At 45.1% G+C, this 22,274-nt stretch overlaps 1 protein-coding gene and 1 pseudogene across 2 annotated transcripts; one reads left to right on the top strand and one right to left on the bottom strand.

Moving 5' to 3' along the window:
* Positions 1 to 8,896: 8,896 nt before the first annotated feature.
* On the top strand, positions 8,897 to 12,568 carry LOC120704168 (annotated as a pseudogene). The gene is made up of 7 exons (XR_005687480.1): positions 8,897 to 9,045; positions 9,143 to 9,349; positions 10,765 to 10,842; positions 10,954 to 11,214; positions 11,408 to 11,725; positions 12,018 to 12,176; positions 12,259 to 12,568. The product of XR_005687480.1 is annotated as a phosphoglycerate kinase, cytosolic-like (transcript).
* A 1,874-nt stretch (positions 12,569 to 14,442) lies between these two features.
* Positions 14,443 to 16,660, bottom strand: LOC120704169 (14 kDa zinc-binding protein-like). Its single transcript, XM_039988460.1, has 6 exons — positions 16,496 to 16,660; positions 16,332 to 16,391; positions 15,341 to 15,427; positions 15,111 to 15,258; positions 14,909 to 15,026; positions 14,443 to 14,806 (listed from the first exon to the last, which is right to left on the bottom strand). Exons 1-6 carry the CDS (start codon positions 16,549 to 16,551, stop codon positions 14,739 to 14,741), a joined length of 537 nt encoding a protein of 178 aa, XP_039844394.1. The 5' UTR covers positions 16,552 to 16,660; the 3' UTR covers positions 14,443 to 14,738.
* Between the last annotated feature and the right edge of the window lie 5,614 nt (positions 16,661 to 22,274).

Genomic DNA, 22,274 nt, shown 5'->3' with positions numbered 1-22,274 from the left:
TAGGCTCTTCCGAACTTTGGTTCGGGGCTTCAGTTAGTTCTGCAGTGTTTACTTGAGCTTCGAGATCACCTCTGTCAGACTCCGGGATCAGTTCGTACGTCCCGTCCGATAAGGCAGTCGTGTCTACATGTAATGCAAGAACAGTATTATAAACACACATGGGCAATCGTTTATAGAGTAGTTAAATACCAAATTTAACTACACAAGGCATCATGATCAACAGCACAAAAGAAGTTGACTAACTTTATAAACAAGTGGGGGTGGTTTTCTTATAACAAACAAAATGTAGTTTGCTAACAAATCAACTACTCAAAGTACAAACTGTAACAAATGCTGCCAAAATTACCCTAAACAGAACATGAACAAAGCAACCTACCCTGTAAAAATCATGCCAAGACATGTAGCCATTTAATCACAACAAATCATTTATGCAGGCAGCACATAGAACAAACTTGAATTATACAGGTCAAATTAGAACAAAGTAGAACCTCAAAATTTAATAGGAGGTTGAAACAGAAATGAAATAACGACAGTAATTTTTTCATGATTTTATCTACACATAAATAAATATGAGAAAATAAACAAAACAGACAACAGATTAGCAATATTTATTTTTAGCTCCTGATCCAGCCATTAACTGAAGCTCAAACTTCCTGGACAAGCTAAGATACTCTAGGTGAACACTCAAGAATATTTTCAGGATTTAATAAGAACAGAAACTATTTATCAAAAATAAAGTCTATTAAACATGGATTAAATCAAATAAAAAGCTACACATAAGAACTGAGCACGAAATTTTTATAGCAACACCATATACATATGAGTAAACCACCACAAAAATTTCATTGCAAGATCAGGCTTCACACAGTAGATAAGAAAAAAAAATAAAATCAGCCAATATTTATGTATTAGCAACACAAACTAAATTCTACAGCAAAAACTTGACACTGAAGCCTAACATATTATGGTTCTACTGCATAGAGCTCTTCAAGAGGATTCCAAAACATCAAGATTTGCTATTTTATGAATTTTCTACGAATTGATATTGAATTTCAAAGATCACTAAAAATCATAGCAAAGAAGTCCCTATAGCACTATTCATCTGAGTCTAGGCCTATTCAAATAACCCCCCGGGTTCTCCGGAATTTCAAACCCGAGGTCCTCGGGTTGGGTCAGAGGGGGAGCGCGGGTTTGACCGGCGGTTTCCCGGCGAGGGGCTCACCGGCGGCGAGGGTGGAGGGGTGCGTGAGCTTCACGGGTTCAAGGCGCACCTCTAGGTGGTCTAGGGTTGCGGGGAGGGGCTCGGAGGTGGCAGCTCGACGGAGCAGGGCGGCTCGGCGGCGGAGGCAACTCGTCGGCGGGGTGCTCCGGTGAGGGTTGGGCGAGGGGAAGTGGCCTGGGAGCTGCGCGGGGTCAAGGCGGACCTAGTGGCGGGGTCAATTGAGGGCGGAGGAGTTCGGAGGAGGGGGTTCGACGGTGAGCAGCGGCGGCGGAGCTCGACTATGGTGGCGGAGCTCGAGGGCGAGGGGGTTCCGGTGGAAATTAGTCGACGGGAAGCAGCCGGGAAGGTGTGCGAGGGTGAGGCGGAGCTGTTGGAGTGCTTAGCGTGAGCGGAGCGGCTCTTGGGAGGCGGGTCGACAGTGAGATGAGCTCGCCGGGGTTCGAGCGGGGCGGCGGCTGTGTTCTGCGGTGTGGGAGCGAGGAGAGAGCAAAAGGACGGTAGGAATCGGTTTCTGGGGTATTTGTAGGGCTCGGGCGCTCGCTAGAAGAGGGCGGCGGCCACTGCAGCGGGCTCTCCACCGCGACGGCGAGGTGGCGGCGGCGCGGGCGCTTCTGGACTCGGCGGCGTGCGTGGCACGGCCGGGGAGCTCCAGCGCGAGGCAACAGGAGGGGGAGGAGCTCCGGGGCGACGCGTGGGTGACAGCGCGCGGCGAATTAATGGCCGGGATGGCCGGGAAGGCGTTCCACGGCGCCGGCGGGCGGCGCTGTCGGTGGACGGCGACGAGAAGCAGAGCAGGGAGGTGGGAGATGGGGATAAGGGTCGTTTTGCAATTTCTGAAAATTCCAGGGACTAAACTGTAAAACAGCGATAACTTTTAAACCAAAGCTCAAATGGAAAAGTGCTCAACATGAAAGTTGTTCAACTTTTCAAGATCTACAACTTTGATGTTGTGCAAAAATTTATTTGGCCAAAGATTCAAGAGCTAAAATTAAAATCATTGAAGGGATTTTTAATTCTAGGAATTTTGTCTTTTTCAAAGCAAATTCACTTCAAACATAGAGTTAAAAGTAAATTTTGCTGCCATGCATTAAATGCACTGAAATTTTGCAAAAACACCCTCCACAAAAGCTATAAACAGAAATAACTAAAGAAAGGACCTTGCATAAAATCATAATTACACATATAGCCTTTTATAATTACAAAAAGATCCTTTTTAAGCAAATCAAGCACATGATGCATAACAAACATACACAATTACTGTGCAGACACCTATTTAATTACTGTGCAGACACCCGGGGTGTTACATGTCTCTACCTAGACGTCCGGTGGCTATAGGTGTCTGGAAGGTAGGATCGGCCTGCTGGTTAGGTGTAGAAAATAACCGACTCCAATCTTCGGAGTTTGCCTCAAAGGTATCCTGTGTGGGCCCTATATAGTAGCAATTAAGATATCTTAATCATCGTCTTATAAGTCATATATTTGGGTACATATTCATCATACGTACCTGGTGGTGGTGGATACGAAGAATGACCCATATCAGGAAGCTGGTGGTGCGATCCTGTAAACCGTTCAAATTATTTAAAATATTCATAGAAATAAGAAGCACATGATAAATTCGGGCTATAGATTAGGTATTTACCTTGCGTTCCTTCTGCTATCGCCGTAGGGTAATACGAAGAAGGTCCAGCATCATATAACTGTTGTGATCCTATATGTAAATACAAAAGGAATTAGACTTCATACCACAATTAATTGAAATTAAGATATTGACTATATGTCTACCAAAAGGTCGTGGTGGTGCCTGTGTTGGTTGAAATGACATCCATGCAGCTGGTGCCATGGTACTAAACTGAGTCCCTCCGTGAGGTTGGTAAGGTGGGTGTGCATCACCTGTATGGACTGAGAATTAATTGTTGGCTTCAAAATAGAAAGTTAGTAAGTATCCTCACATACCTGGATAATGCTGCTGAGACCAATAAGGTGCTTGGGAAGACTGCTGCTGTGTGGGACCACAAGAAAACGAGGTCGAGGCTTGAGACAAACCGTACGAGTCATCGTACGATGTCCAGCTACCAAAGGCTTCAAGCATGGAATGGGCTCTTTGTGAAACTCGGGTCCAGGCCGACTCTTACTCATTCCTATCCATCATAGATCCCGCTCGAATCCTCATCAAATTCGCACTGGCATCTATGTCCATCAACCTGCACATTTCAAACTGCAAGCAAGAAAAAGAAAGACATTAACACTGTAATCCAAAGTATTTGAAAAGCGATGATAACTTTGACTCACCGCCCCAGCTAATGCCTCATCCCTATGTCGTGCGTAGCCATCCTGTGCTGTCGCAACATGCGGCTGTGGTTGCATGTCAACATATATCAAGCGGCAACGAGTCTAAGGCTGGTACCAGCTCAGGTACGCCCTGTACGAAGCCTCCGTGTGTGCAGGGGTCGCAAGCGCCACGTTCTCCTCTGCCTGGTCCCAGCCATCGACCCAAGGCTGCACCCTTGTCACCCACATGTTGGAGAGGGGTTGCCCAGTCCTCGATAAACTAAATATTGAAAACAATTTAGTCAAATATGATTAGTTAACTATAGAATGCATAGTCACTGAAAAAGTATATGAATTGTTACCTGTGGTCATGGTGTTCGATCCGATCCAATGCTGACGGCACAGGATACAACTGCCTTTGACCGAACTGTCTCCTGACTCTGTCCGGGCAGTGAGCCTCAATGTAAACGTCGTACACCAATGCTGTAGTTGTCATCCAAAAGGCCTGGTCCTGAAAGCAAACCGAAGATATCCCGATCGGTGCACGAGTGTTTATAGCCAACTCGGAGTAGGGCTCCCACACGACGTCTTCTGGTGTCAACCGATCAAACTCAGCCACAAATTCAGGATAGGCCCGACAAGACTGTACATGGGCCCACCTCTTCTGCACAAAATTAATAATAATATGTACAAATAAGAAATACAAAGAGGGTGAAACAAAGCAACAGAATTGCCAACAGAATAGTACGAGTAGCAGTCATTTCCGTACCTGACGAGTGTACCAGAGAGTCCCCATGGTGGGCCTATCGTCCTCGGTGTCACCGTACATATCCAGCTCATACGGTGAGTGGTCGACAAGCGGGCGACCAATTGCTATTCTCTCGTACGACCAAAGCTGTAGCAGAATCGGACATCCTGTAAGAATTGCATTGTGCTTATTTTGCACCGATGCCTTGCAGAGGCCACGGTACGTGGCTGCAAGTACCGCTGCACCCCAATTGTATTGAGGCATTTCCTCCACAGCTGCCTTTGCAATCTCCAGTGCGTAAGGCACAAGCACCCTATCCACATAGGCCCTGTGTGAGTTGTTGAACATTATGTATCCAAACAACCACAACAGCTATGCTTCAAGGGATCGAGTGACGCTATCCTCATCAGCATCATGTGCCAAATTGTCGGGCTGCATAGAAAAGATGAACATTTATGAGTACGAGATCAATTATAAAATAAAACCATAACTGCACTAGTCAAAAGCATAACTCTAACATTAATCGTAACAAAACAAGGTATGTACCTGGAACTGCAGGATCCATGCCTTGGCAGGCCCTGTTGCTTTTGGGTGCTCTTCTACATCAATCGCGATGTCAATATTTGCAAAACGCTCTTCTAGATCGTCCAACCACGTAGGCGGGACGACACGAGGCCCTACGGCATCCCCACTGATAGGAAGACCCAGCAGCATCGCAACGTCCTGTAGGGTCGGTGTCATCTCCCCACAAGGGAGGTGGAAGGTGTTTGTCTCAGGCCTCCATCTATCAACCAGAGCCGTCAGTAGGGACCTGTCCAGCTTTACTGAACCACTCTCAGCAAGACGACCTATAGTAAGAAGACCAGTCTCACTCAACCTGAAAAATAGAACGATCAAAGGTAAGTACATTATGTACGAAACGTATACGAAACAAGCGTATTCTTAGAAACATAATCCGACGACATATCACCTGGGCACCCATCGTGGGTCAACAGGAATAAACTCCGCTGGTGGACGTGGACGCAGCACGTTAAGTTTCACGCGTTGAACCACTGCAAGGAAGGACCGGTGCGACGAGTCTATGACTCCGTCAAGTAGAGCTGGCGTATCTTCGGCCATACCTAACACAAAAAATATAAGTTTTCTGCATTTTCTACAATTTTTATGCATTTTTCTACAATTTATCTTAAATTTTCATAAACTTTTCTAACATTTTCTTGCATTTCCTATAATTTTTGTACAATATATTTTTATAAATATATTTTTCTAACATTTTCTAAATTTTTCTGCATTTTCTACAATTTATCTTAAATTTTCATAAATTTTTCTAACATTTTCGTGCATTTCCTACAATTTTTTTACAATATATTTTCATAAATTTATTTTTCTAACATTTTCTAAATTTTTCTACATTTTCTACAATTTATCTGAATGTTTCATATACTTTTCTAACATTTTCTACAATTTCTGACTATTTCTCCAAATTTTTTCTCGTATTAAACAACTAATCAATTCCACAAAATTTGTTGGTAAACCTAATTGGTTTTTCTAAAAACTAATCTTAATTCTATCTAAATTATATTAAAAACATTACCTAAATCGCTAAAATATCATTACTGCTGCATACACTAATTATAGAATTAAACATACAAAAAATTTAGATCGAGAAAGTTGAGAAATATTTATTACCTGCGGTTAGGATCCAAAATCCGGCAGGGCTTCGCCGTTACAACTCCCTCCCTCACCCCTCCTCTCTCCCTCCCGCTCTCTGGATGTCGTGGGAAGCAAATGAGGGGGAGGGGGAGATAATCCTTTTATACAGTACTGGGGAGCCTGCCGCCCGGCAGAGGGGCGGCAGGCTCCCGCCAAGGGCCTCCGCGCAAATAATTTTTTTTATTTACATATAAATCCCTGCCGCCCCCCTACCGGGCGGTAGGAGTATAAAATTGTAAATTGTGAAATTGAAAATATATTTCTGTAAAAAATGTTTTTCAAAAATATAAAAATAAAAAAGACGCGCCGAATCGAATTAACCGAGTAAATTCGGTAGGAAGTAGGAACCGAACAGGAACTGAATTACTCAATTCCGGTTCTTTCGATTCTAGTTCCCGATTCTCGGTTATATTTGTCCAGCAGGCAGCAGGGCGTGCCCATTTTATTGCTAATTGAATGAATTGAAGTAAAACCGCCCTGTCGGTGAGGTGCGATTATGTATCACTTCAGGGACATACGAAAATGCTGACATCATCCACGGCTCGGCATATCATGGCCACGGCGAGGCGAGCAAGCACGTGTGGCTCGTCAATCTTCCCTTACCGACTTCACAAGGGGTGTACTCGTGGTCCACCCTTTAAATCAGTTTAAGATCCTTATTAACTACCCATATAGAAATAACCATTATCTATTAACATTTAATAGATATTAAAGGGTGTACTTGTGGTCCACCCTTTAATTCTTAACAGTATCATGGCGGTTCTTCACTGAGTTATGCGCCTTGTACATCCTGTGAGCTCTTTCTCTTAAATCCGTTAATAGCGCATTAGCTCTTTGTCATCTGTACAGAAGAGACAACACGTCAGCTTCTCTCTTTCCCGAAGAACAACCTGTTAAAAATTACTAATGTGGTTGTAGCAACTAGCAAGTGCTCTTGAGCTGCTGGTCAGCTCTACTCTTCTCCTGCCAGTCCTTTCGGAGTACACTGGCGTGCTGAATCTGCAACTTTTTTCACGTCAAAACCACAATCTAGCTTCAATCAGTCCATTGAATCTTTTACATGTTTCAGCAGACCTTACCTTAGTAGAATGCTACATGGACTGGTTCTTGTGGATCCACGCCCTCATGCTTCTAAAACTCGCCGTTAAATGTTGTGATGGTTGGGGCACAAGCTGTGCAAGCACCAAAATTGGATTAGGAAACATCACACAATGACACAAAAGATCACCTAATTTCCGAATCAGCATAGAATTGTTCAAACTTCTCCCATGAAAGAAGCAACCTTATTGAACATCTGGGTCTGCCATGAAAGAAGCTTTTATTGAATTTCTGAACCGGCATATAGTTTACAGCAAAAGGAAAAAATGATTTGCAAGTGTTCAGTTTTCAATGTTCCTCATCATCCATGTACGATCAATCTCCAGGCATACATTTGCAGAAAAAAAAAACTTGCTAGTGTGGTGTGTTCACTGTTGAGTCATCCTTAAACCGATTCACAAAATTATTCAGATGGGATTCTCAGTTCACAAAATGATCCATCAGTTTAAAACTTCAGTCGGATATTAAGACATACTAGGAATAATGCTTCTGCTCTAAAACTAATGCTGCTGGTTAGGAAAGCAGTGCTACTGCAGTAATCAACTGACTTTCTATATGCTTCGAGTCTTCTATCGCTAATCAACTGACTCTAGCATTCTGGAAAGAGTTTCTAGCTAGGTCTTATGAAAAAAAAGTCCATTTCCACGCATCTTTTTTTTTTTTGATCAAACATACCTGTATTATGAGGTGAGAAATAGTACAAAGACCCGTACAGGTACAAAGTCACCATAGAGAGATACGGAGTACAACTGTCCCACCCGTCTTACACAAAGGGCCACTAGAAAAAAGAAAAAACAAACAAGTCTCTGGACCCCTTGAACGCAGGAAACAGGAAACCCCACCAGCCGGCGAGGAACAGCGAATCCAGCCACCGCCGCAACCCAGGCGAAAGGGAGCTCCGTCGCGCAAAGGCTTTGGAAAGAACCGCAAAAGAAGCTCGCCCTGAAGAACGAGCTGGAGCCGTCGGCGAACGCACATCGGCCGGGGACACGCCCCTAGCACCCTTGGCCATGGATCCACCCTCGCCGGAGACGACGACGACTGCCGCCGCGGGAGACTCGAGAGCGATCCAACCTCCTTCCTTCCGCAGAGCCCACAGCTTCCTCCGCATCCTGCAAGCAAAAGACTGGCGACCACGCAGTACTGAGGCAAGGCGCCGCCGCCGAAGAACACGAGCCACAGCTTCGCGCCCCAGATCTCCATGGCACTTCGCCGAGGACACCGGTAGACCGACGCCATCGAAGAAGGCCAGGAGGAGGATTATTGGCCGACACGGCGGCAGATCCACCGCCGGCAAACTAAGCTCCGTCACCGTAGCCGACGACGAGCTAACCTTAGGCACAACTAGAAAACTAGCTACCCTATACAAGATAGGCCACCGGAGGCCCTCCTCCCCCAACGCCGGCAAGGGCGCCGGAGGAATTGGGCCGGCCAGATCGACGCCGCACTCGCCCTCTTTTCGCCGCTGATAGCAGGGGGAGAAGAGTCGAGAGAGCTCGGAGGAGTAGATCTCCACCCGATTACCACGCATCTTATTACAGAAGCTTCTTGTTGTTCTCTCTTTCTTTTGAAACGTCTTGTTCTCTCTTTTGTTTATGCTATATAAATAAAAAAGTCGAAGCCATGATCCAATAATCAACCTGGGCCGTCCATGTGCCCCCCAGGGCCCAGGCCAGCTGCCCAGGCTGCCACGTGTTAACCCGCGTGTACAAAGTACAAACCCACGGCGCCGCACGCATCATAAACCCTCGTGCGCTGGCCGCTCAAAGAAGAACCGTTGCGGTCGCTGGCCAGTGGAACCCACGTATTAGAAGGGCCCATTCCTCGGCGAGCCTCTTCCACAGACCACAGACCACAACGCTATAAAGAAAGTTTTTTTTTTTATCACCTTCCCGTGCCTTCCTCGTATCCAAAGCTTGCTTCGGTTCTTCCCATCCCACCTCGAACACACCCGAAATCCTGAATCACACCCAAGAATCCGATCAAAGTTTCCGTGGTATACCTCTCTTCCGCCCGATCAGCAGTACAATTCGCTGGACGCCGGGGTCGAGTGGGCAATCGTTTCTGTGGCTTCTGAATCGGATTTGGCGCAGGGTTTAGGGAGAATGGCGACCAAGAGGAGCGTGGGCACCCTGTCGGAGGCGGATCTCAAGGGGAAGAAGGTGTTCCTCCGCGCCGACCTCAACGTGCCGCTGGATGACAGCCAGAAGATCACCGACGACACCCGCATCCGCGCGTCCGTGCCCACCATCAAGTTCCTGATGGAGAAGGGCGCCAAGGTCATCCTGGCCAGCCATCTGGTGAGCAGCGGTTTCTTCGATTTCTGTATCCTACTCCCTCCTTCCTCGTTTATAAGGCACGGTGGAACATGGCACGGTCTTCCAAACGATACTTTGACCATTTATTTGTCATATATTATATCACTTATGATTATAAATTTATAATCATTGTAAACTATATTTGATGACGAATCCAATTATATAAAATTTACATTATAAAAATTAAAAATTAATAGTTAAATTATTGGTCAAAGATATAAATGTTTGAATCTTGATATGCGTGTGTGCCTTATAAACAGGGAAGGAGGGAGTAACTCCTAAAGGTTTGCTTTTGGCGGATTCGTGTTCGAGGGTGCGAGATTCGATGTTCTTTTGGGCGATTGGGTGTACTATAGCATTGCTGATATACTAGGGCCGTGTTTAGATAGGTAGAACGTAATATTTTTTCGATGGAATTTTACTAATTTGAAGTACTAAATGAAGTCTATTTATAAAATTTTTTACACAGATGGGTTGTAAATCGCGAGACGAATCTAATGATGCTAATTAATTCATGATTAATCTATAATTGTTGCAAATCATGGATTAAGTAGGCTCATTAGATTCGTCTCGCGATTTACAGCTCATCCATACAAAAAGTTTTGTAAATAGACTTCATTTAGTACTCCATGTATGTGTCAAAATATTCGATGTGACGTTTTTTCTGTGTTTACGGGGTTTACGGGCAAAGATTAAAGAGGCTAGTTCTGTGCGAGACTCTATCGATGTCAGTTATTCTATTCATGAAGCGAAAGGTGGGCTTGTTTGTACTGGACTCTATTTACTATGTGACAAATCTATCACCTCTCATCAATGAATAGTTGATAACTTGACATTAATGTCTCACTTTGGCCGCTGTAATAGTCAGGTAGGTTTCAGTGTTTAATTGAAAAAGGGGGAACTTGAACTGATAGTGGTGCATGGTGCAGGACTGCATCTTTTAATTGGATATATGCCCATTTGGCTAATCATATATTTGTTTTATAAATTGCTTGTTAATTGTCTTAAACTAATTAAAGCCATCTATGTAACATTCTGGTTTGTGGTCTCTAGTTTGACTAGTTTCAGCTTATAAAGCATTTTATAGTACTTGCCTTTCTAATGTTGCGGTTGGATATCTACAGTAACCAAGATATTACATATCTGAATCCTGGAAACCAAGAATAAACTACACTAACCATACCAGTGGACCAGATACCAGCTAGCCACATGATATAAAATTTTAACTTTTTAGCCAAATCCAAATAAAAAATTTCCATTATAAACTAAAAAAATATCAGATAAAAATACTATGCTTTGGGCAAATGTTTTCCCCTCCCTATTGGTTTTTGAGCTCAACCCTGCTTAACTATCTATCTGCATTGTACTCCAATCACTGATTCATTGTTTTTTTTCAGGGACGTCCAAAAGGTGTCACTCCCAAATACAGCTTGAAGCCCCTAGTCCCACGCTTGTCTGAGCTCCTTGGAGTTAATGTATGTGTTTTTACATAGTACAAAAACATCAGAATGATGATGCGTCTTATATTCCCTTTATTTGCTTGTATATATTATATTCCCTTCTTTTGCTTATATCCATTGATATAGGTTGTTATGGCCAATGACTGCATTGGTGAGGAAGTTCAGAAGTTGGCTGCTTCTTTACCAGATGGAGGTGTTCTGCTTTTAGAAAACGTTAGGTTCTACAAGGAGGAAGAGAAGAACGACCCTGAGTTTGCCAAGAAGCTGGCATCTGTTGCTGATCTCTATGTAAATGATGCCTTTGGCACTGCACACAGAGCCCATGCTTCAACAGAGGGAGTTACCAAGTATTTGAAGCCTGCTGTTGCTGGCTTCCTCATGCAGAAGGTATTTGTTAAAGTTAAATTAGTCCATGTCTTGTGTTTCTTGATCTCAATGTACTTCATTGTAGAGAATCAGTACTCTTTTCCTTTCTCAAGTCGCAAGCTGCTGACGATGCCCAGTAATCTGAAATTTAATTTTCTTGAAAGCTTTTGGCAATATAGTTTTTCGCTTTTAACTAAGAGCTCTCACTATCTAGGAACTTGACTACCTTGTTGGCGCTGTTGCCAACCCGAAGAAGCCGTTTGCTGCAATTGTTGGCGGATCAAAGGTGTCGACGAAGATTGGAGTGATCGAGTCTCTATTGGCGAAGGTTGACATCCTCATCCTTGGTGGTGGTATGATCTTCACATTTTACAAGGCTCAGGGACACGCTGTAGGAAAATCGCTTGTCGAGGAAGACAAACTTGAATTGGCAACATCACTTGTCGAAAAGGCAAAGTCAAAGGGCGTGTCTCTCTTACTCCCCACTGATGTTGTAGTGGCTGACAAGTTTGACGCAAATGCTGAGAGCAAGGTATGCTCCTTAAAATATGTATGTTGAATTGTTGATCTGTACAATTTCACCCGAAACTGTCGTAGGTATCAACTGAACTAAATAATGTATAAACTGCTACAACAAAAATGTGATACATGCCTTGCAACACTACATAGGCATGATTCTTGAATTGGAGTGATTAAGTGGCAGTGTCAGTGTAGTCAAGCTGCCTGGTAGGCACAAAAATCAGCAACATATCATGTACATAGTTTAAAATAGTAATAGTTCTCCAGCCATTCTATCAAGTTCTGATACCTGATACCATCTGCAGATTGTTCCTGCATCTTCTATCCCTGACGGCTGGATGGGTCTCGATATTGGCCCTGATTCCATCAAGACTTTCAGTGAGACGTTGGACACCACCAAGACTGTCATCTGGAATGGTCCTATGGGAGTTTTTGAGTTTGAGAAGTTTGCTGCTGGCACTGATGTGAGTAATACCTGCATATGTACTTAATTTGGGTCTCCGATTTTTGTTTTTCATTTTGCTAAATGTAGTGCTCTTTGTTCAGGCTATTGCCAAGAAGTTGGCTGATATCACTGCGAAAGGTGTGACAACCATCATTGGAGGTGGGGACTCCGTTGCTGCCGTCGAGAAGGCCGGGTTGGCGGACAAGATGAGCCACATCTCCACCGGCGGTGGGCGCGAGTCTGGAGCTGCTGGAAGGCAAGACCCTCCCAGGTGTCCTTTTTTGCTAGATGATAAGCGAATAAATTTGACTTTGCGTAGGCATGAGACTATCAGAGTTGTGCCCGGAACAAACGTACATGCTATGGATGTGCTCTACTTTGCCGTGTGCTGAAGCCCCCTTGTGATGGTTATCCTGTGAATTCTCATGCGGTGATTGTTGCTGGTTTGTCTGGATGTCAGCCATGCGTGTGATTCCATTTAAGTTCATTCGCTTGTGGTTTAATTTTTCTGAGTGAAACGTTATCTAAAAGTGATTGGAGTAGTAATTTAATAAGGCCGCTTCGATCTAGGTGGAATAATTTCGGGGACAACTATATTTGTCCACAGATTTAAACACTGGAGATGCTTAAATTGTGGACAAAGGAGTATGAATTTTTTTCTACTGATGGCATTAGCTTTTATTTAAGAATGTATGTAGAATAGCGAAGTTCGGTAGAAGTCTAGTAATCAATTGAACAAAAAGAATCATGGTGCAAAGAAAATGAACTTAGGTGGTACACGTTTCTTGTTCCTTTTTTCTGGTAGTTTTTTTTTAAAAAAAAACTTTCTGTTAGTTTTGATCATGTTAGAAATATGTATGCTATAAGCTTTGTTTAGCAGGAGAGAGCCGAAGAAGCTTGGTAGAAGCATGCATCATAAACTTGTCAGCTAACTCTAACGCTTATCTGAAGAAAAATTCCAAAATACTACCAGATAACTAGTTCAAAGACAAACTGTGTATGAGAGGGAACATGAACATACCAGCATCCTACTCTTATGCAAATGCTCACTCTTGAGCCTTGAAGATTCAGCCATCACAGACCGGTGAAGAAACTTAACAGAGCCTCCACACGAGACGCTCCAATTTGCTGGTCGCGAGAGGGTGAAGCTACAACATGATCTGGCGAACCGTCTCCAGGCACTTCAGAGGCCGGCGTTTGAGCAGCAAGATCATGCTGGCAGCTTCAACCTCTCACACCAGCAATCAAAGTCTTCGTTCCGGACGCTCAAACGAGGAGGAGAGCAAGCGGAAGAGGAGAGCCGCCCGCAGCGATAGTTGAGCGCCGGAGGATGTCTGCATGGTCCCTCGCGTGCCCACCACCCCTCGTGACGCTGCCGTTTTGCTTTTGCCCCCAAGCGCTGTCGCCCTCGCTGCAACGCTGCGCGTACCCGTATGCGTCTCTGCTCTGTTGCGTAGCCTGTCCTTGCAATTGCATCCGTAGCCCGGCGCCCTGCCATCGCCGTCTCGGCACGCGCCATCTGTTATCGAGACACCTCTCTCTCATTGCAACTAACCATCTCTTCAGAATTCAATCTTTCAACAAACAAAAGTCTTCTCTCTTTCCAGACGAGCATGATCTGGGTAAATGTTAGCATCATCCAGCATGAGTGGTCAGGTGAGATGTATCTTGACACTGGAAATGGGCTGTGCTTGACTTGAAAATTTGGTTTTTAGTACGCGATAAGTCCATTAGAGTGATGATGATGGCCTAACCACCTGATAACACTTTTGTTTTGCTTATTATAAGCGCTGTCAAGAATTATGAGCAGTCACTGTTCTTGCCGGATTCGAAGTTGTTGCTTTTCCTATCAATCATCATCTCGTCGTATGTGCCGTGTGTGGCTATGAGGTTTGTGGATCATATCAACGGTTTTATGGCATAGTAAAAATCTTTGGATCAATAACCAGGGCACATCGCCTATGCAGCTTGTAAAATACCACCAGGTGGCAGTTAAACATGATGCTCTGGTTGCGGATAAATGTGCATCAGTTTATACTTTATAGCACTTAGTTTACTTGTGTAAAACGGAAATGAAGCCCTTTATTTGGATTTTGGATCCAGCTCCTTTCATCTGAACTCCAGACAGAAGAATGAACAATATCGCTCCACAAATAGCTGATTCAAACAATCTTGAGCAAACTGCGTGCTATGCTTGCGTCCATAGAAATATGCGTAACTGACGACAATTGCCAGGATAATCCTAAACCTGTTTAATGTTCTCACATAATCTTGAGCAAACTGAATGAACAATATCGCTCCACAAATAGCTGATTCAAACAATCTTGAGCAAACTGCGTGCTATGCTTGCGTCCATAGAAATATGCGTAACTGACGACAATTGCCAGGATAATCCTAAACCTGTTTAATGTTCTCACATAATCTGCTGCAAGTTCTGTAACCACAGAGATGATTGCTCAAAGGGGGCCATCACAGGGGCACACAGTTGTACAAATTCGTTCTCTTTTTGAAACAACAGTCAGACACACAGAAAACTCAGAGACAGGGATACAAAATAAAGTAAATGTGTCCCACTCTGTAATTAACCGGGAGGCCACTTCAACTGCCTTCCACCGAGTACATGCAAGTGCAAATGATAGACAGATTGACCTGCCGACAGATAAATGATACACCATTAGCAAGAAAATGAAAAATATTTGCAGACAAGAAACAGACATCATACGGAATGAAGGTTGCACATGGGGTCCTTACATCCTTCAGCTCCATCGTTTATGACGACACGGTACCCATTTGCCAAACCTTCTTTCTCAGCGACTACTTTCGCTGCGTAAAGAAGCTGGCCCAGAATCTCAGCATGCCTTGGTTCAGCCTAAGAACACGGGCTACTGCCATAAGATTCATGATGCAATGTTTTACAGATTGAACCACCTTTTGTTTCAACAAGATTGCATACCTTGGATAGTCCAGTTAGTCCATCTCTCACTTTTGGGATGACTAGAACGTGCACAGGGGCTTGTGGATTAATATCTCTAAATGCTAAGACTTTGTCATCTTCATAGACAACGCTTGAAGGAATCTCCTTTGAGACGATCTTGTCGAAACTGAGAAAAGTACGTAAAAGTGAATATTCAGTGCCACGAAAATAATTTAAAATAGTAATGTGAGCAAGAGTATGATATCTACATGGTTGGTCCTCCAGTATCAGCAGTGGCAGCAGCTGCTCTGGCAGCAGCTTCCTCATTTGCCGATGAAGCAACGTGGCGCACAAATCTAGAGTAGCAGGGAGAAATATATTAGAAATCAACATTGGGCTGAAAGTGATGGTTTTAAGAAATAAAAGGAGCTGAAATCAGTAGAAACTAGAAACTCATGATGATTAGTGACTGAAACTATACCAGTCCCCAGCCATGCCAGGGACCTGGTTGAATATTAAACTGAACCAATTTGCGCACACAAGTTTGTATGACCACTATAACAAACTGGGATTCCACAATGACCATCTTATGAAAGTCCTTTTGAATAACACAGGTTATGAGCCCTTCCCCACTATTGACTACCAAGTACTAACTGACGGAAATCAAGGATACCCACAGAAGACTAGACCACTTGAGGTACCGGGAGCGTATCCTAGAAACAAATTTCAACTCATAATTGTTGATTTCTAGCAAACCTGGATGTTAGCCTAACACAAAAGTTCATGCCAAGAATGCATTCAAATATTGCATTTCTCGGGCCTTGATACATTTTAGTTGACTCATCAACGCGTATATGCCAATGTTCACCTTGCACTGTCCATGTCCAAGTACAGGGGAGTGTCTCTAGACCCATAACAAGTGGTTAATCTGACATCCAATGCTAATATTGGAACAACTTGAACCACCGTTGTCGTACAAATTATTTCAGAACCAAAGCACACAATCATCTTTTGTCTAAAAAAAGCACACCTTCATCAGTAACCAAGCAGTGAAAAGAAATTATTATGATAAATCCAAATAGGATGTTATCAGCATGCAGGTACATGCAGCGGATGTAGGCCAGGCCCCAACCACTCGAATCCAAAGAAATAGCATCTCGCAGTGTCACACAAACCAAGCAGCCGACCCTCGGAAGTTCGCAACACAAATGGCCCTAATTCCAAAACAAATTTACCATAAACATGAGTACAGGTAGCCACCTCTGGGGAGGCACTTGGCGGGGGACCCGGAGGCTATGCGACCGCAGCGAGGGAGAGCGCCTGCAACAAAGGGGGGAAGGAACGCGTTGGATCGGAGTATCGGACGGGATTGGGTGCGATTACTGCTCGAGAGTGTGGTAGGAGGGTGGGGTTGAAGAGCTTACCCGAGGAGAGAGGACGTGGCCGCCGTGAGCGTGGCTGCCGCCGCCCTGGTCGCCATGGGAGGCGAAGGCCTGGGGAATGGTGGTGCGGCGGTGCCGGGGGGATGCCGGCGTGCCGTGACTGTCAGCCGGTTGGGCTGGGCACTATCGCTATTGGAGCATTGGATTCATGACAACCGTCCGATGCGCGGCCCAGATGAAGCCCTCTCTGCGTGCGAATGTCCAGCAAGTGAGCCAAAAGCCCAAACCATTTTGCAGCCCGCCGCCGCTTCTCTCCAACAATCTCTATCTCTTCTCTACTACTAAAAAGAGGCTAAGGGTGATGATGGAGATTGTCCATGAATGGAGGGATGCAAATTTTGACGCTCACACTCTGGCGAGAAGTACGTTTTTTAGTTCTACCGGCCAGTACGTTTTTTAGTTCTACCGGCCGGTATGTTTGATTTTCTGATCCGCTTGATGGCATGTGTAACTCTTTTATAAACATTTAGTTCTGGGTGCTGAACCCCCTCTAAAAAAACTAAGGGTGACGTTTTTTTCGGTCTTCATTTGCCGCTCCGCCCAATCGTTTCGTCCGCCGTTTCGTACCGTTCCGCCCGCGCGGTTCGCTTCGTATCGTTTCGTCCGTCCAGCTCCCCGCGCGATCGTCCTGCCACTAATTCCGTCCCTTTTTTTTTCCGCTTCGCTCCATCCTCCGCCTGCGCCGCCGGTTGCCATCCCGCCTGCCCGCTTGCGCGGTCGACGGCCCAATCGCCGCCCATGCCGCTGCCCGACACACCGCCCCGCTACAGCTCCGCCGTTCTGATGCGCGCCGCGGCTTCTCCGTCCCTGCGCATCATCCCATCACACCACGGCCCCCACAACGATGAGGAACGCCACAGCGGTGGCGGTAGCCCGTGAAGGAGCGCCTTTCCGTAGCAACGCACGCGACCACTCCGACGCCGCTGCGTCCTTCGACTCCAACGGCGCTGATGGCCCTCCGAGGCCAACGTCCCCTCCGACGCCGCGACCTGCTCTCCGATCGGCCGTGGCACTCCGTAGGTGCCCACGGAGATCACGCTGATCCGATCTGTCACAGCCTTGCCTATCTGCTTTCCCTCCGATGACGCTGTCCCTTCGTGGCCTCAGGATCCAACACGAGGGAACGAGTCTTCTGGTTGCCTTGCCGCTGCAACACCACGTACGTGCGGAGGCTCGCCACGCCAAGGTGATTTTGCTGTGCTTGCTGCTCTGTCATCTGTCCTGTTAGTGCTCGCACGTTAGGTGTTTGATTAAATGCAAGTTCAAACACCTAAATGCATTGCACCTTCTTTCAATCTATGTTGTTGATTGTCTTGATTACCATTTTTCGACGGTACCACTTCTCTACTAGGCTAGCAGTGCTGAGGCATTTGAAATAATTTGTACTAGCATGCAGCTCTAAGCTTGTAACAGATCACTTTATTCCTTATATCGTATATCCACTATGAGATTGGATGATGCTTCTATGTTTTGGAGATCCTGTTTAGACGGTTGTGATGGAAGCCTTGTCTAACCTAACATTCATAGATGTTATGTTTAGCTGCTGGCAATTCCGTGAGGTAGCTACTATCAATTTAGGATATGATATAATTTTTTGGCATTTTTTCCTTATACAAGATATGAAAAACTTTTGGCATGATTTTTAACCAAGGTGATATTAATTCAGTAATTTTCAAGGATGCGAAATGATGCTGCCCATTTCCTGGTTTTGATTCTTGTTTCTATAGATGTCAATTATGAATTTTTTTTTTGTTCTTCCTGGTTGTTATCTAGAGTTTGATTATTATTATTTTGTACTGCAGAGAAGAAACAAGAGAAAAAAGAGAAGTCAGTAGTTTTGAAAGGGGATGTCACTTCAGCCAGGTATCCAGGAGCTTCCATATTCTTGTGACAATGCTTTGCAAGTTAGCACCTCCTGCGAAATCGATGAACCTTTTTCGTTGTGACAATTTATTTACTTTGTTCTCCCATTTTTCTTGTGCGGGGTTTTAGAGAGTAGAAGAACTGAGCAATGACAGTAGGAGTCCTAGCAATACTGTCTCAATAGATGAACTAGACAAACCATTTGCAGTAGTTGTTGATGATGTTATTCGAAAAATGAGCGCACAGATATATGCCACACAATCGCTGCTCTAAATTATTTTACTATAAATGAAAAGTCACCTAATTTAAGGATATTTGCTTTGCCTGGTAGAGAAGGATTTGACAGGATGTTTGCTGTTTCCTGTACGTTATGATCGATGTTGTCGTCATCCTTTTGGGGCCTATAATGTGGAGGTTGTTGATCAGCACGGACAAACGGCAAAAGTGAAGCTTCAAAACACTGCCAAGTGATCATGACTTTAGAGGGGACTTCCTCTGTTTAAACTACCCCATGATAAGTCTACAGTTGATATGCAAGCCTGATTCTAAGGTAGAGGGGGCAAGGTATATTTATTTACTGTTTCTGTTATATGGTAGTAGAATGGATGTTTGTGTCTTTATCTCCATAAACATGCTTGTGAACATGTTTAATTGAGCTGCGTAACGATCAGCTCTATAGTTTTTAGGCAGTTTCTAGAGATGTTCTTATGCCATATTATTTTTGAAGCCTTCAATTACCATGTACAAGGGGGTGCACGATGTACTTCAATAGCATATATACTTTTTTTATATAATTCCAAACTACAAGCTTCAAGTACGAAATTTTCGTAAGCTATGTTTGTTTATGCTTGTTTTTTTTGTGGGTAAAAAAAATCATGTTAAGATCAAATTATGGTACTTGTGCTCTATGTATTGCACCCGTAGCAAACCACGAGCATACATCTAGTTGTGAATGTAAAATCTCCTATCTCCTACTACCTAAAGAGCACGAAATTCTGTCGACACTCGCGTGCGTCTGCCCGCCGCTCGCGCAAAAAGGCCGTCCCGCATCGGCAGGACCCGCTCGGGCAAAAAGGGCCGGACGGCATCGGCGGTTCCCCGTCTCGCGCTCCTCCTCGCGCCGCCGCCCTCCTCCCCGTCGCCCTTCGCCTCGCGCTCCTCCTCGAGCCGCCGTCCTCCTCCCCGTCGCCCTCCGCCTCGCGCCGCCGTTCTCCTCCCCGTCGCCCTTCGCCTCGCGTCCTCCTCGCGCCACGGTCTTCCCTGCGGCGTCCATCCCCTTCGACTGCCTTCTCTCCGGTAATCCCGTTTTCCTCCTCTTCCTTTCCCTCTTCTCTCATGAGCTAGGGTTTGATAGGTTCTTGATTTGTATGCCTGGATGTCCGGATCCAATTCTTGATTCGTGATTCGCATGCCGGGAAGGCCGGATCCGGTTCTTGATTCGTGATTCGCATGCCTGGAAGGCAGGATCTGGTTCTTGATTCGTGATTACCATGCTCGGATAGCTTTTTAGTCATGAGGAAACTGCTTGCTCGTGTCCTGCATCTGCTCTGCTGCAAACAAGAGCTTTCCGAGATTAGTAGGATATTTTACTCCTCCAGATAGTAGCTATGACGGACGCGATAAATTTTACTCCTCTCCAGATAGTATGATATATAAATAACTTACCTCTCTGTGTACCATAGAAAATAGAATGCTTGCTTCTTATCTAACTCCATTAACAGCTTAAGGGAAATGATAATACTGTAGTATTGCTCCTAGCGTGAAGGATATCATGAGCATCCAAACAAGCTAGAAATGGTGACACCAGTGGAAATGATAATACTGTTGTTGCTTTGATCAGCATTAGGGTATTATCTGTAAAAATAAATGGCTGACACTAGGGGTATCCCTGCATATACGAATTCCATTAATGGAGCCATTTTTTCCCGCATGTCAATTAGAACAGAGAGACCCTCTGCATAGGATGAAGAGGTATGGAAATAAGGGGTATCCCTTCCTAAGCCGCGTTGTGGCCTAAACGGTTCAGTGTACTCCCTGTTTATTTTAGTCAAACCTGCTTTGTCATTTTTAGTTGAGTGTGGTTAAGTTTTGCAAGAGTATTTAACTAGCTGCGGATATTGTCCATTTGCTCAAATGTATCTTTGTGCATTGTTTGTATCTATTATTTGATCTTAATAATTGGTTTAATTCAGCTTGGACATGATATTAAGTTTTCTTTGTTACGAAACCAAACATCTTAATAAGTAGTAGGGACATTTAATGCTTATTTTATGTCATCATTAGATTTTTTCTTCTTTTAATCAAGGTTAAAGTACTTTATTCCTTCATTCATTTCAATTATAATGACCTCACATAGTTACTGCTAATTATTTCTATCATTTGGATGATAACTGAGCTATCTCTACAACTAATAAATTAGAGAAGGCGACGGTGCGTCGCCTGCGACCCGCGCACCTCCGCTCCGTCGTAGTCCCTCGCGGGATTTTCAGCCGTCTGATTAGTTGGGTCGCCGCTCAGTTAATCAGCACCTTGCGATCCATTCATTCCCCGCTCCGCCCCCGTCACTCCGCACAGCCGCCGCCTCCGCGTCTCTGCCCCCTCCGCCTCTCTTGCCCCGGCCTCCACAACCCTCGCGCTCCAGATCCAGGCACGGCCGCTGAAATTGTCACCACCAGCGCATCGACGGGCCGGCGTGCATGGGTCTCCAATCTCTCTCCACTCCCGTCCGACCACCCAATGACGCCACCCCGAGAACCCGGAACCGCCGACCTCCAGTCGCACGGATCGGAGGGCCGCCGCTCGCCGCATATCTCTGCGCAATCTCCGCCCATGGCCGTCACCGGACAAGCGGGTGGCGCTGACGGATCCAGGCAGGTGCTCTCGGGGCAGCTCTCCTCGGAATCCGGCGGCCGAGGCGGCTGGTGAAGAGGACGAGGCCAACATGGGGGAGGAGAGGTGGCCGGAGCAGGCGCCACCGACTTGGAGGGAGGCCGCGGCGGTGACAGTGAGGGTGGCGGGGTTCGCGACAACGGGGAGCAGCTCGTCGATGGGGAACCCCAGCGAGAGCACGATGAGCGCCTCCGTCTCCGTCTCCCGCTGCCACTCCTTTGCCGGCGTCAGGGTCAAGGTCAGCGACCAACATGTGAGTTCCCATATCTGGCTGCGCCTCATCCAATTGATTTTATTATTCCAAGGCTGGAGTCCCGTGTGATGGGAATGTGTTGATTTTTGGTTGTGCATGTTGAGATAAAAAAATGGCATCCTTCAGCTGACACTGTCCAACCCCGACGGGATCGTGACTGGCGTGCGCTACAAATGGTGTGGACATTAACATGGAAGACAATAGAGGGTAGGTACCAACTTCTATTTCTGCTAATTGGATTTTGGCACAATTAAAGATTTCTATTGTTTATATATGCAGAATTGATGCTGTGAGACAGAGCTGACAAAGTGTAACTGGCATCTTTGATGTGTAAGAGCTCTCTTAATTCACAATTCAGACTTGACTACTGCATCACTGTGAATGCATTTTGCTTCTGTACTGGAATATTCTTGTGCAGGATCAAAGGTACTAAGTTTCTCATCATATATCATGGTGAGAAATAGGCTGAGATCTCTATCAACAGGAATTGGGATCCTTCTGTAGAAGGAAAAGCTGTCCCCTTAAACATTGATAAGAGGTGAGTCATGCAAACAAAACATAACAATTCGGCAATTCTCATCAGCTCAATTCATCGGGTGTAAACAAAAGCGAACATGTTAAACTGAGCAAATGTTTCTGTACAGGTTCATCGTTCTCAATTCATTCGTTAACTCAAGTTTCGAGGGGACCCTTCTTTACTTAAGGACAACCGTAAATAGGTATACATATGTTAATTAGTCTGTCTGTTAACTCAAG

This window comes from Panicum virgatum, chromosome 4K (genome assembly GCF_016808335.1).
Source record: "Panicum virgatum strain AP13 chromosome 4K, P.virgatum_v5, whole genome shotgun sequence".
Lineage (NCBI taxonomy): Eukaryota > Viridiplantae > Streptophyta > Magnoliopsida > Poales > Poaceae > Panicum > Panicum virgatum.
This window is presented reverse-complemented; position numbering and strand designations above follow the sequence as displayed.

Bases quoted from the DNA above. Each gene is read 5' to 3' on its own strand.
- LOC120704169 (XM_039988460.1), bottom strand. From the start codon at position 16,551: ATGGCGACCAGGGCGGCGGCAGCCACGCTCACGGCGGCCACGTCCTCT. The intron at 16,392-16,495 runs GTAAGCTCTTCA...CCTTTGTTGCAG, and splicing joins GCCACGTCCTCTCTCCTCGG to GCGCTCTCCCTCGCTGCGGT. The intron at 15,428-16,331 runs GTGGCTACCTGT...CTGCTACTCTAG, and splicing joins CGCCAAGTGCCTCCCCAGAG to ATTTGTGCGCCACGTTGCTT.